Below are 14,595 nucleotides of genomic sequence, written 5' to 3' on the forward strand. Positions count from 1 at the left end.
CATATTAGGCAAGAGATTTTTCTATTTGGCTACACCTTTTCCTTATACAACCCCAAAAAATGTCTGAGTTATAATAATTCTGATGCTATACTGGCTATGCGCAACCCATGCGAAAGACAAAAAATCTCACCAGACAAGAGTTCCAATAACTTAAATAATAATAAAATTTACCAGACCTTACCAGATTTTACCGTACCTTGTTCTACTTTAACCACACAAAAGAAAATACCATTTATAGAATTTATTTTTAGCTCGGCTGTTTTTAGAGAAAACCCAAGGTATTGTCATAGCCAGCTCGTCGTTTCATGTCGTCTTCGTCGTGCTTAAACCTTAACATTTTGCCAAGGTTTTGAACATCGGCTCTAAAATCAAAAATATTATCAGCTGGTTCTGGTCGGATGATTTTTCACAGAGTTATGGCCCTTTGAAATTTTCCATTAACGGTACATATATTGCAATTCTTGTCCCCCCCCCCCCCCCCCCCCCCCCCCCCCCCCAACTACTAGACGTGTCCTTTTATCTGAATATATAGTGCAATATTGTGACCTAAAAAAACTTTGGGGAGCATCACCTGTCTCCGACGGTTTCTTGTTTTAAAAAGTCTTTTCTTAAAGAAAATCCAGTTTGATGGAAGGTGTCATCCATGATAAGCATGAGCACAGCTCATTTAAGAATTCTGGCTTGCGTGGACAAACGGTTTATATCAATTGATGATGTTTCCCTCTATTGACACTGTTACCCTTCCAGTGGACCCTTATACAAGTTGCTGACCACTGACCTGGGTGGGGAGAGGCGGTTTGCAGCAGCTGTTGCTAGGCGACTGCAGTCGCTAGGGGCCCTTACAAAGGGAGACAGAAGGGCAGCGACAGGGGCCGACCTAGCCGAGTTCAACTTTGACACCCAGTACGGCCGGAATGCCCTGCGTACCATGTATCATCACATATGTCAGGTGTGTGACATTTATAGTTTCTGCAATGTATGCCATCTCATAGAAAAAATTTAATGCAGATTTTCATAAAGTATATTGGAATTCAAATAAGGGAGTTATGAGTTAAACTTCATTTGGTGAGGAAAAGTTTTTTGTTGTTTGAAACTTCAGTAAATGTACATGTATATGGCATTTTATCTACTATCGTACAGAATACTCGTTTTTGAGGTCGTAGTGGATATGGTGTCCGCCTAGCGATCAGGAGGTCACGGGTTCGTTCTATTGGAGCGTTCTTTAGATTTCCACCATAGACACCAAGTACTGTTTCTAGCCCCAGGAAACGGACTGGAGCGCGTTTCAAATAAGCCTTTGGCTTTATATGCAATCAAGCTGAAATAAATGGGTTTAAAATAATACTTGTTTTTCATTGGCTCAGCCAGGTCATTTGTTGGCTGTATTTTCCAAACGGGGGGGGGGGGGGGAGGTCAGTTAATTAATATTGGTTGAGAGTGCAGCACAATGTTTGGTTGGGATCAGTAATAGGCTTAGTATTTATTTGTATTTATTTGTATTTAATGTAGTTTACACACTACCAATATTTCATATGCTCTGATTGATTGTTTCAATTAAAGTATTGTGTAATCTTCAGTGGTATTGCCTTGTCTCTGACCTCAAAACATTAAACAACTTTTATATGATGTGTAAGGCATACATAATATCTTGGATAATGAACATTACCCACCACAAATCGCAATGAATTAAATCCTTCCTCTGGGAAAACCGGGCTTAACGCATGTGCGTGTCATCCCAGATAGCAAGGCTAATAAGTGACTACTCATTCTGTGTTGATGATATTATTCATTTAAGGAAGGCTTTTCTTAGCTGAAATACAGTTGAGGCAAAAAGTGTCTTATGAATAGCTGGTGCAAACTGCACAGCCTTATCAGGGACAAAATTGTATGCACATGCATAATGCCCCATTTCTTTAGAGCGCCACTCAATTATTTTTAATGCTGCATTACATTTTCCACATTTTCAGAAAAAGCTGGTCCCAGGTGTGTCATTGACAGATATCACAGGGGGAAAGTATGATGAAGAGGTCTTCAGCCTTCATATGCAGGTAGGTAGCCGGGCTTTTTTCCATGTCTTTGTAAAGTGGCCTTTGGCCCATCATTTTGAAAAAAAAACATTAATTTGAACTTGAGCTTTTAAAATTGTGAAAAAATGAGTCACAAACTTTTCAAAATTGGGAAAAAATGAGTCGCAAACTTTTTCAAAGTTTTATATTTTTTAATCGTTAACTTCTCAAATTTATGCAAATTTGAGACGTTAACTTCTCAGAGATGTTAAAAACGGCCTTTTTCTAAGAAGGAAAAAAGCCCTGCATATTTAGGGGTTAATATGCACTAAGTAGTTAAAATGGGGAAAATTTAATCCAACCAATACCCACAATATGTGTTCTGCCGTCTAAATAAGGCACTATGTTGGCTACTAACCCGCTTAAATACAGTGCCTTTTTCCCATAGATTATTAGAAGTTCCCTGAGAAATTGGTGCTTACAAGAAGCAATCATTGAGATCATTGAGAAAGCATTTAATACTTCCTACGAGATGAACTGTTATTCTCCATGTAAAGTAGATTATTTAATAAACGGACTGTTTAAAGTATAAGCAGGTTGTGAAACCGGTTACCGGTAATAAAATTGACACACAAATTCTCCTATTTGAGGATTGTTTTGGCATCCTACGCAACAGAATGGGGCCTTGCCAATAATACTTATGCTGAAAAAATTCTTTAAAGTTAATTACTCAACATCCCAAGTTGAGTTATTATAGATACAGCTTTGTTGGTTTTAATGGTTACTTGAATAATGAATAAACTTTTGTATGTGACATCTATGATGGTGATGTTTTGATGGTGACAAGTTGCATATGTTTTATACAGATCGGTATGTAAAGTTTCTGTGATCAAGTATTACTAGTGTTTATGGATTTGAGTATGAACTGTTGTAATGATTACATATTTCGATCATAATGGGTTTTGTAAGTTTCCATGTTCAAAGTTATAATATGTGACTTAATTTAAAGGCATGATATATATTTCCATAGTAATTGGTAATATATGTCACCGTGGTTACAGATATATGTCAGAAAATTAACCAGCATTATATTATATCATGGTTCAAGAAATAATATTATTCCATAGGTACATGTATATCATTTTACCAAAGATTATAGTAAAATATGTTACCATGGTTACAAGTATAGCATGTTACCACGGTTACAGGAGAGCCTGGTGCTGATGGGGTTGGTAGATGTTGCCATGTTGAGGTCTGGCCTCGTATTGAAGGAGAAAGATACAGGAGACGTGAGCAAGTTCCTCAACAGAATTCTGGGTCTCCATGTTGACAAACAGAATATGGTAGGCTAAGTACGGTCCCATTATTAGGCATTTGATGGAGACACTGATAATAATTACCCTAAGTAAAGACCAGATATTGCTTTAACTAGGCTTTTTAGAAATTTTTCAAAAGATTGACTGAGCTATAGGCAAGATTAAACTAATTGACTAAATTCCAATTTCCATAGGGAAATATGATAAAACTTATAACTTTTAAAGCATTTTTCTTGCCTTTTCAATACATCAAATATTGCATTTTAAAGATAAATCTGTCCTTTTCCAATGAATGCAATAAAAAATAAACCTTCTCTCAACTTCTAAGAAAGTAAATCTTGTCTGAATGCATTTATCATTGAAACAGTGTTTCAGATGGCTTATTCGAAAAAAAGCCCCATACAACAGAAAAAATCCCACCCACCCCCCCAAAAAAAAATTCTTTAAAGTTAACTTTCAATCCAAGGCAATTAGGTACACCAGATACATACAGGATATTAAAAATAAACACGTAAGACATGTCTCACATTCTGAAATGGCCTTTCTTCAAGAAGCAACAAAGGAACTCCTTAGAAATGTGCGCTTCTTTCAAATGGACTATGGAGGGACACAAAATGATCTAGTGTACTGTAACCTATTAGCTGAGTGCCCTGTTAAAGTTCCTTTTGAAGCTCTTAGCCCTTTACCCCTTAGATACATATTTTGACCCATTTGTAGTAACTCGCAAGCTGTTCTAGTTTTATGCTGGTTGCAAAAGCCATGTTTACTTTGCTTCTAATGGGAAAAAGGGTTAAAGTGGGATATATTTCTATGTTTCAGATCTTCACCTACTTCACTGAGTGTATGAAGCTGATGATAGACAATGCCAAGAAGGAGGGAAGGTATGTGGTCGGGGTGGTGGGGGTGGTTGTGGTAGACATAGAAACTGGAAACATGATGATGACCTTGAGAGAAGGTATGTGGTCCGGGGTGGTGGTGGTGGTTGTGGTAGACATAGCAACTGGAAACATGATGATGACATTGAGAGAAGGTATGTGGTCGGGGTGGTGGGGGTGGTTGTGGTTGACATAGAAACTGGAAACATGATGATGACCTTGAGAGAAGGTATGTGGTCCGGGGTGGTGGTGGTGGTGGTTGTGGTAGACATAGCAACTGGAAATATGATGATGACCTTGAGAGAAGGTATGTGGTCTGGGTGGTGGTGGTGGTGGTTGTGGTAGACATAGCAACTGGAAACATGATGATGACCTTGAAAGAAGGTATGTGGTCGGGTGGTGGTGGTGGTTGTAGACATAGCAACTGAAAACATGATGATGACCTTGAGGGAAGGTATGTGGTCGGGGTGGTGGTGGTGGTGGTTGTGGTAGACATAGCAACTGGACACATGTTGATGACCTTGGCTGCATTACCTTCAGCTTGAGAAGACATTTCACTGACAAGGTATACAGGAAACGTTAAGTTCCTTTTTTGGCATCAAATTTGCTCTTATATTGCTTTTAAGTTCACCTGAGCAAAACATGTTTATGGCAAGTTTATGTGATTTATTGCAAAATCTGCATGAAACTTGCTCTTAACATTAGCCCCAAGTAAAACACTTTGGATTTTGAAAGTTGTTTCAATTGGTGAATAACATGGTGCCAGTGGATAGGGATTTTTTCAGGTCACATTTATTGCTTAATCCTCATGATTATTGCTCAGAAGGTTAGTCTGAATGAAATCTCAGCCAAGTTCCATACTGGTTCTGGTCTGTTATATGTCTGACATCTTCATGAAACTTGGTCAAAATGTTTGTCCCAATTATATGTCAACAAGCTGAAACTGGTATGTTAGAAAAACAATGAATAATTATGTGTTACATGTGTACATTAGTTTTGCCTTCAAAAAATAAACATTGGGAATAATTGTTCTTTTAATTCGTAATTGTGTGTATCATTCTACCCATGACATCAAAAAAAATTGACATCACAAGAATAATACTGATTTTGCAGGGATTCCTATCTTTGCTAGATCCAAAATCACACCTGTGAGATATACTGGTTAACCAATACATCAGTTACATGCTCAACTCATTTGTATGCCCTCAAAGGAGGGCATATAGTGATCGCACTGTCTGCCCCTCTGTCTGTCTGTCGGTCACACTTTGTGTTTAGGTTTAAAAAAATTCTCATAACTTCTATGTTGCTTCAGATGTAACATTCATATTTGGTATGCATGTGTATATGGACAAGGCCTTTCCATACGCACACACATTTTGACCCCCTTGACCTTGAACTTAGGGTCTGCGTTTAGGTTTCAAAAAATGCTCATAATTTCTATCAAAGCGTTTATAGGGGGCATATGTCATCCTATGGAGACACCTCTTGTTATATTTCATAAAAGTGATCTGCACTCTGAGAAAAGGGACTTAATGTATGTAGGAAAAGTGTCATCCCAGATTAGCCTGTGCAGTCCACACAGGCTAGCAGGGATGAAACTTTCTGCTTAATGGAATTTTTTGTTTGAAGTAAGTCTCTTCTAAACCCCAAATCCATTCTATGCGGATAATGTTAATGCAAGATAAGCCTGCGCTTACTGCACAGGCTAATCCGAGACTACACTTAAAGTACATGTATTGAGTCCAGTTTTTTAAAATTCACATTAATCATATAGATATCATTGCTTAATCATTGGATTTTGAATACTACTGGATTTTGGTCATATGTACTGCAGGTACAGCGAGGGAATGCTGGACATCTCAGCCTCGTCAGTAGAGATGGTGGGTACGCCACGAGAGATCTTCACCAAGTTCAACAAGGGACACACCTCCACTAGGTGAGAGCTGAGGTGTTAAGTTTAATTAGTTTAAACCTGTTAATGCCTTATGGACTCTCCCATCCTTCTAAATTGGATCAATTTATTTCCAAAACTATGGATGTCTAGTATATTTATTTCTATATTTAGAATATTTCTCACAGAAATTCCTTTAAGCAAACAGCGCAGACCCTGATGAGGCGGCATGATGCAGCGTCTCATCTGGGTCTACGCTGTTTGCCAAGGCCTTTTTTCTAGACGCTAGGCATAAATGGGTTAAACCTGTTTATTTAAGCTTGATTGAATCAAAGCCAAAGACTCTCAAGTGTAATATGCATAAAGTGTCGTCCCAAATAAGCCTGTGTACTTAGCACATGCTAATCAGGGACAACAATTTCCGCATAAACTTGATTTTCGCTTAGAAAAGATTTTTATGTCCCCCACTATAGTAGTGGGGGACATATTGTTTTTGCCCTGTCTGTTGGTCTGTTGGTTGGTTGGTTTGCGCCAACTTAAACATTTGCAATAACTTTTGCAATATTGAAGATAGGAACTTGATATTTGGCATGCATATGTATCTCATGGAGCTGCACATTTTGAGTGGTGAAAGGTCAAGGTCATCCTTCAAGGTCAGAGGTCAAATATATGTGGCCCAAATCGCTAATTTTATGAATACTTTTGCAATATTGAGGATAGCAACTTGATATTTTGCATGGATGTGTATCTCATGGAGCTGCACATTTTTAGTGGTGAAAGGTCAAGGTCATCCTTCAAGGTCAAATATATGGGTCAAAATTGCTCATGTAATGTCACTTCTGCAATATTGAAGCTAGCAATTTTATATTTGAAATGCATGTGTATCTCATGGAGCTGCACATTTTGAGTGGTGAAGGGTCAAGGTCATCCTACAAGGTCAAACATCATATAGGGGGACATTGTGTTTCACAAACACATCTTGTTTTTTAAGAAAAAATACAATAAGAGAGAAATTTGTTTTTCATTTATTAATAGCAACCTTGGTACCTTAAACAAATTCTACTTCATTTCGATGGCAGGGGATATCAGGTCATATGTGCTTGTTATATGTGAGCTGCGATCTGAGAAAATTGGGCTTAATGCATTTGCGTTAAGTGTCATCCCACATTGGCCTGTGCAGTATGCACAATCAAATCAGGGACGACACTTTACGTTTCTATGGTATATTTCTATTGAAGGAAGTCTCTTCTTAGCAAAAATCTAGTTCAATTGGAAAGTGCAGACTGCACAGGCTTACCTGGGATAGATTATTAAGCCCTGTTCAATCCAGTTCAATTGGAAAGTGCAGACTGCACAGGCTTACCTGGGATAAATTATTAAGCCCTGTTTTCCCAGAGCAACATTTCGTTATCAATTTTCAAATATTTGGAAGCAAAAATCAAATACATCAATTTCCCAATGTGAAGGCTTTATGACGCAAATTTTCCCAACAGGGTTTTTCGCACAAATTTTTCCCAATTGGGCTGGTAACGGTACTTTTGGGTAAAAAAAAAATTGCTGCTATGCATACTCTCAAACCCAGGCTGGTTGAGCTAATGATAGACCGAGGCATGAGTTGGGACCAGGCCGTGGCAAGGGCAGACAACTACAGCGGCAAACACGACGGTTTCTACGTGTCGCGTCGTGAAGTGTGGGGCAAGAAGCTCTACATACTGGCCACCCAAAAGGAGAACTCCACGCATCTCTTCCGTATTGCCAGGTAATGCACAAAACATTTGAAATTGTTTTTAAATCTATTATTTATCGCGAAGATATTACTAGTTGAATGCAAGTCCAGTCGGCCAAATATCAATAACAATATCAATTTTTTTAGCTCATCTCGGTAAATTATAGTTGAGTTTCCACTCAGATGAGTATTGAAAATGTCAGTCAGCTCACAAACAATCTCATATCTTAGCCATAAAAAGACGCACTTTTTCCCGCTCAAACTCGGGGTGGAGTCAGGCTCAAATTTTTAAAATCTTATTCTTCTATGAACACCAATTTGTGCATGATAATCAAATTTATCTAAAAAAATTAGAAAATGTTCAAAGTCAAATAATGACTTAAGTATGTTCGTGATACCAGGCCCTGGTGTTTTATTGTAGGGGAGTATAGGTCGCCCTCCCTGTGTCATTTAATTTGCCTGTCTATATATAGATCAGTCTGTCAGCAAAAACTTAATTACTATCTTAAAAGTTACAAATGTACTTGCAGGGTTCGACATTAACTTTTTTTACAGCAAGACCGTCGGACCAGCTCCTCTTAAAATGTACTAGCCCGAATCTGATGTCTGCTAGACCACAAATGACATAGCAAATGAACACAAATGTGTCATGTAACTGTTAAATCAGGATTTATCAGTAAATAATCAGTGAACAACATATTTTTTTATGCATAGAGTAAAACAATAAAATAAAACTTTTTTTCTTTTCTCCGTCAAATTCAATCCATGGGAACTGACTCGATTTTCCATCTAGGATAAAATTGGTGTTTTCGTGTTTCTTCATATTTACGTTTCGTGTCAGTTTAAGTGTCGGATTCTTTTTTATTTACTGATTTGTAGGACGAAAAACCGAACTTGAACAAAGCCATTCTTTAAATTACATTCTCTTGTCTGCTACGCAAAAATGTTTACATTGACAATACCGATTTTCGATAGAAGTCGTAAAATCATGCTCTACAGTTTTACGACACTGCAGAAAATTATTAATATTCATGACAACTTGACCAATGGAAACAGGCAATTTCTGCAGGAAGCTCTCCTTTGCGTCTAAAAATAGCGATGAATCATGTGAATGCTCCGCGTTTATTTAAATACACTAGTTTTATTTTAATGTAAATAACGGATACGAGAGTAATTTTACACATTAAAAATAAAGGTTTTCACAGCAGTTAGTTATAGTTATATGAATCAGTATAGATTTTTGTATGTACGACCAGTCGGACAAGCTAGACCGCAGTTTTACTAGCCCGACCACCGATCTTACTAGACAATGTCTGTCGGACGTGCCTTAGTGTCGAACCCTGACTTGTAATATGAAGGTCATTTTCCCAATTGAGCAAAATAAATCACAGAAACTGTCATGAGTATGTGCACTTGGGCAGTACGTAATGGTAAATCAGTTTTCACAAAAAAGTGTGTGTAAGTTAAATGACTGCTGTGATATAACTTAAACACTGTTGAAAACAACTAAAAATCTAATTGAGCTTTTTAAGCTCACCTGATTACTCGGGTTAGCTTTTGTGATCGGTCTTTGTCCGTCGTCTGTCCGTCCGTTGTCCGCATTTGTTTGTAAACACTCTAGAGGCCACATTTCTTGTCGGATCTTCATGAAACTTGGTCAGAAGCTGTGTCCCAATGATATCTCTGTCGAGTTCGAAACTGGGTCCTGCCGGGTCAAAAACTAGGTCACTAGGTCAAAAAAAAAGAAAAACCTCGTAAACACTGTAGAAGTCACATTGTATGCCCAATCTTCATGTAACTTTGTCAAAATGCTTGTCTTTATGATATGTTGGTTGAGTTCAAAAGTGGTTCTGTTCTGTTGAAAAACATGGCCGCCAGTGGGCAGGGCAGTTTTCCTTATTTGGCTATATAGAAACATTTTTAACACTCTAGAAGTCACAATTTTTGCCCAATCCTCATGAAACTTGGTCAAAACATTGGTTTCATTGATATCTCGGATGAGTTCGAAAATGGTCCAGATGGGTGAAAAAACATGGCCACCAAGGGGCGGGGCAGTTTTCACTATATGGATATAGTGAAAACATGTGAACACTCTAGAAGTCACTTTTTTCGTCTTATCTTCATGAAATTTGATCAGAACATTTGTGTCCTAGAAATGTGAGTAAAGTTCGAAAATTGTTCCGGTCCGTTGAAAAACATGGCTGCCAGGGAGACGGGGCAGTTTTCCTTATATGTATATAGTAAAAAAGGCTTGTGAACAGTCAAGAATTCACATTTTTTGCCCAATCATCATGAAACTTGGTCAAAACATTGGTTTTATTGATATCTTCGACGAGTCTGAAAAAACAGATTAGTGAAAAAACATGGCCGTGAACACTCTAGAAGTCACATTTTTGGCCCAATGTTAATGAAATTTGCTCACAACATTTTGCCTAATCATCATGAAACTTGGTGAAAAAATTGGTTTTATTTATATCTCAGATTAGTTCGAAAATGGTCCTGATCGGTCAAAAAACATGGCCACCAAGGGGGGGGGAGGGGGCAGTTTTCCTTATATGACCAGAGAGAAACCTTTTGAACGCTATAGAAGTCACATTTTTTGCCTAATCATTGTGAAACTTAGTCAATGCATTGGTTTTATTGATTTCTCAGACAAGTTGGAAAATGGCTCAGATCAGTGAAAAAACACACTTTTTAGCTCACCTGATTGCTCAGGTGAGGTTTTAGCATTGGTCTTTGTCCGCCGTCCGTCTGTCCACATTTGGTTTGTAAACACTCTAGCATTCACATCTCTCAAGCATTCTTTATCAAAGTTGCTGAGAAGCTATATGGCCACAAGATCTCAGTCAAGTTCGATCACAAAATCGCATAATAAATGCCATAATTATTGCCCTTAGATTGTCAAAATTTTCATTATATTATACAAAATCCTTGTAAACACTAGAAGTTACAATTTTGTTTCAGATTTTATGAATCTTGGTCATAATATTTATTTTTGTAAGCAAAGTTTGATGTTTGGTTCATTAGGGGTCAACTCAAAATATAGGTCACCAGGTAAAATCTTGCAAAAACCTCGTAATACACGAGAGTTTTGGTTCAATAATGATGAAATTTGACCAGTATGTTTGTCTGGACAATATCTAGGTCAAGTTTGACATTTGGTAAAGACTGAATCAACCGACTCCCCTCAGGTGAGCAAACTAGGGCCATCTTGCCCTCTTGTTCTGGGAAAACAGGGTTTAATGAATGTGCTTAAAGTGTTGTCCCAGATTAACCTGTGCAGTCTGCGCAGGCTAATCCGGGACAACAATTTCTGCGCAAACTGGATTTTTGTTTAGAAAAGACTTCCATTTAACGAAAAAATTCCATAAAAGCAGAAAGTATTGTCCCTGATTAGCCTGTGCCAACTGTACACACCACAGGCTAATTTGGGACAACACATTACTCAAATGCTGTACACCCTATTTTCCCACAGCAAAAAAAAAATGAAATGAAACAAAAAACTGGAGAAAAAAAAACATTTATTTCTGCAGACCAAACACTGGCTTATCCTATATGGATGAAGAGAAATCAGATCTCAACCTGCGTTATGTGCTCGTGGACCGCGCAAAGGCAGAGGCAGGGTGGCGGGAACTGTACGAGGCGACGAGGGATAGCTGTGTGCATGGGGCGCATTGCAAGAACAGGGACTTTTGTAAAGGTAAGGAATACTGCACTTTAGCCCTGTTTTCACGGAGCAAAGCTCATACGTAAGCGTATCTTAAGATAGACACTGTACAGGTTGGAGAAGTGTGATTTTCAGACCTGCTGTGTCCTTCCTGGAACAAATTCAGCCTCATTCTGGGGAAACTGGGCTTTATGCATATTCGTAGTGTTGTTGCAGATAAGCCTGTGCCATTTGCACAGGCTAATGAAGAACAACACTTTCCGCTTAATGTATAATGATATTAGAAGTACAAACACCATTTGGCTAAAACAACTTAAGGTAATGTAAAGCATCACTGATTTTAACCAGTGGGATGATGATCAATGACACCAAAACATGGGTGGCGTTTATTGCATGAGGTTGCACAGGACATCCCTTCGAAAGCGTACAGTATTTATTTTCAACTATTGACACAATAAGACATTTGACTGTGAGAAATTGTTGTCATTACTATGACAACCTTTTATTTTGTAAATATACTGCTGTGGAAAGGATAAGGCCACAACTCATTGATCTGATGTTTGTTGGATTTGCCACACTCAAAAATCTTAAAGGGACTGTCAACCACGACGACGAAGAAAAGAAAAGTTGCAATATACCGTATTTTTTTTACAATTATTAGTTTATATTAAATTAAAATATCACGACTTGTATATTACATTACTTAAAAAAATTGTTAAGTTGTCATATTTTCAGTATATCTGGTAATAAATTTTACTGGGTATGTCTACCAGGTAACTACCAGTTAATAATAAAATAACGCCAGTAGATTGATCATCATCGTCACGTGGTAAACCCAGGAATGCAAATTTTGCATGCGTAGTGAATTGTATATATCTAATATATAAAATGATCAATATACTTGCGTTATTTATAGTGTGTATATCGTTATGTCACCTATTTTCGCGATGTGCTTTCGATTTCATATCACAAAAGTTTATTACCGAATATACTGAAAATATGAACTTTTTCAAGTAATGAAATAAACCAGTTGTTATATTTTAATAAATATAAACTAATAATTATAAAACAATACGGTATTGTAGAACTTTTCTTTTTTCGTGATTTGTGGTTGACCGTCCCTTTAACATGGAAGATACAAAAATATATTTTGCATGCTCGCTCCATTTTTATACGCCCGTATAAAATACGGGACGTATTATGTGAAACCCCTTGGCGGGCGGGCGGCGGGCGGAAGGCATCACTTTGTCCGGACTCTAATTCAAATTGTATTCATCCGATCTTCACCAAACTTGGTCAGCAGTTGCATCTAGTTGATATCTAGGCCAAGTTCGAATATGGGTCATGCCGGGTCAAAAACTAGGTCATAGGGTCAATAAGTGCATTTTCAAAGGGGCCACTTTGTCCGGACTCTATTTCAAATTGTATTCATCCGATCTTCACCAAACTTGGTCAGCAGTTGCATCTAGTTGATATATAGGCCAAGTTCGAATATGGGTCATGCCGGGTCAAAAACTAGGTCATAGGGTCAATTAGTGCATTTTCAACGGCGCCACTTTGTCCGGACTCTAATTCAAATTGTATTCATCCGATCTTCACCAAACTTGGTCAGTAGTTGCATCTAGTTGATATCTAGGTCAAGTCCGAATATGGGTCATGCTGGGTCAAAAACTAGGTCAAAGGGTCAATTAGTGCATTTTACTTTGTCCGGACTCTAATTCAAATTGTATAAATCTTATCTTCACCAAACTTGGTCAGTAGTTGCATCTAGTTGATATCTAGGCCAAGTTCGAATATGGGTCATGCCAGGTAAAAAACTAGGTCATAGGGTCAATTAGTCCATTTTCAACAGCGCCACTTTGTCCGGACTCTTATTCAAATTGTATTCATCCGATCTTTACCAAACTTGGTCAGTAGTTTCAAGATAAGTAATATCAGTACAGGAAATACTGCCATTCTATACCTATGTAGGTCTAAACAATTATGATTTAAATATTGTGTTTTAGAGAACAAATGAGACTAAGTGTACACTTATTGATATCAATGCATATATATGAATATATCAGTTATATAAGTTGTTGTTGTTTTTTTTGCTTATTTCCAAAACAAATACATCAATCATCAGTGTATCATCTCCAATGGCACACGAATCGGGCGTATATTGCTCCGTCATGCGGCGCTCTTGTTGGGGATCTAAAGTCGGTCAAAGAACTGATCAGTTTTTAGTTACCTCATCGGTTTATCGATTTGTAAAGATACCTAAAGCTAGGAAATGTACAGGTTGAAGAAATGCAATGTTCAGACATGCTGTGTCCTGCCTAGGAAAAAAATGTATAGGGTGTTCTGGGAAAACTGGGCTTAATGCATGTGTAAAAAGTGTCAGATGACAACACTTTCCGCTTGTATAGAATTTTTCGTTTAAAGAAACTCTCTTGTAAACAAAAATCTAGTGTAGTTGGAAAACGTTGTCCCTGATTAGCCTGTGCATATGAAAGGTTGTCCCTGATTAGCCTGTGCATATGAAAGGTTGTCCCTGATTAGCCTGTGCATATGCAAGGTTGTCCCTGATTAGCCTGTGCATATGAAAGGTTGTCCCTGATTAGCCTGTGCATATGCACGGTTGTCCCTGATTAGCCTGTGCATATGCAACGTTGTCCCTGATTAGCCTGTGCATATGAAAGGTTGTCCCTGATTAGCCTGTGCATATGCAAGGTTGTCCCTGATTAGCCTGTGCATATGCAAGGTTGTCCCTGATTAGCCTGTGCATATGCGTGGTTGTCCCTGATTAGCCTGTGCATATGCACGGTTGTCCCTGATTAGCCTGTGCATATGCACGGTTGTCCCTGATTAGCCTGTGCATATGCAAGGTTGTCCCTGATTAGCCTGTGCATATGCGTGGTTGTCCCTGATTAGCCTGTGCATATGCGTGGTTGTCCCTGATTAGCCTGTGCATATGCAAGGTTGTCCCTGATTAGCCTGTGCATATGCATGAAGCCCAGTTTACCCAGAACAAGGCTCAAATGTTAAAGTGAAAATGGCTGCTATGTGCAAACAGCATAAAACCAGAACAGCCTGCGAGTAACTCAGTCTGTTCAGGTTTTATGCTGTTTGCTG

The 14,595-nt window shown here is 38.2% G+C and overlaps 1 protein-coding gene and 1 long non-coding RNA gene across 3 annotated transcripts in view; both read left to right on the forward strand.

Annotated features, from left to right (window-relative positions):
• The window catches only part of LOC127833723 (protein strawberry notch homolog 1-like), a 58,701-nt gene that overhangs the window by 40,276 nt on the left and 3,830 nt on the right, over positions 1-14,595 (forward strand). Inside the window, exons 20-26 of one of the 2 annotated variants that reach the window (XM_052359145.1) lie at positions 748-949; positions 1,968-2,048; positions 3,215-3,349; positions 4,142-4,203; positions 6,032-6,133; positions 7,671-7,847; positions 11,348-11,514. In XM_052359145.1, the coding sequence (XP_052215105.1) occupies positions 748-949; positions 1,968-2,048; positions 3,215-3,349; positions 4,142-4,203; positions 6,032-6,133; positions 7,671-7,847; positions 11,348-11,514 (926 nt within the window). Of the gene's footprint in view, positions 1-747; positions 950-1,967; positions 2,049-3,214; positions 3,350-4,141; positions 4,204-6,031; positions 6,134-7,666; positions 7,848-11,347; positions 11,515-14,595 lie in introns of both variants that reach the window. The other variant, XM_052359146.1, reaches the window with a different exon arrangement.
• LOC127833726 (uncharacterized) lies at positions 12,651-13,557 on the forward strand. The gene is made up of 2 exons (XR_008027570.1): positions 12,651-12,844; positions 13,001-13,557. It is a non-coding gene; the product is annotated as an uncharacterized LOC127833726 (long non-coding RNA).

This window comes from Dreissena polymorpha, chromosome 6 (assembly GCF_020536995.1).
Source record: "Dreissena polymorpha isolate Duluth1 chromosome 6, UMN_Dpol_1.0, whole genome shotgun sequence".
NCBI lineage: Eukaryota > Metazoa > Mollusca > Bivalvia > Myida > Dreissenidae > Dreissena > Dreissena polymorpha.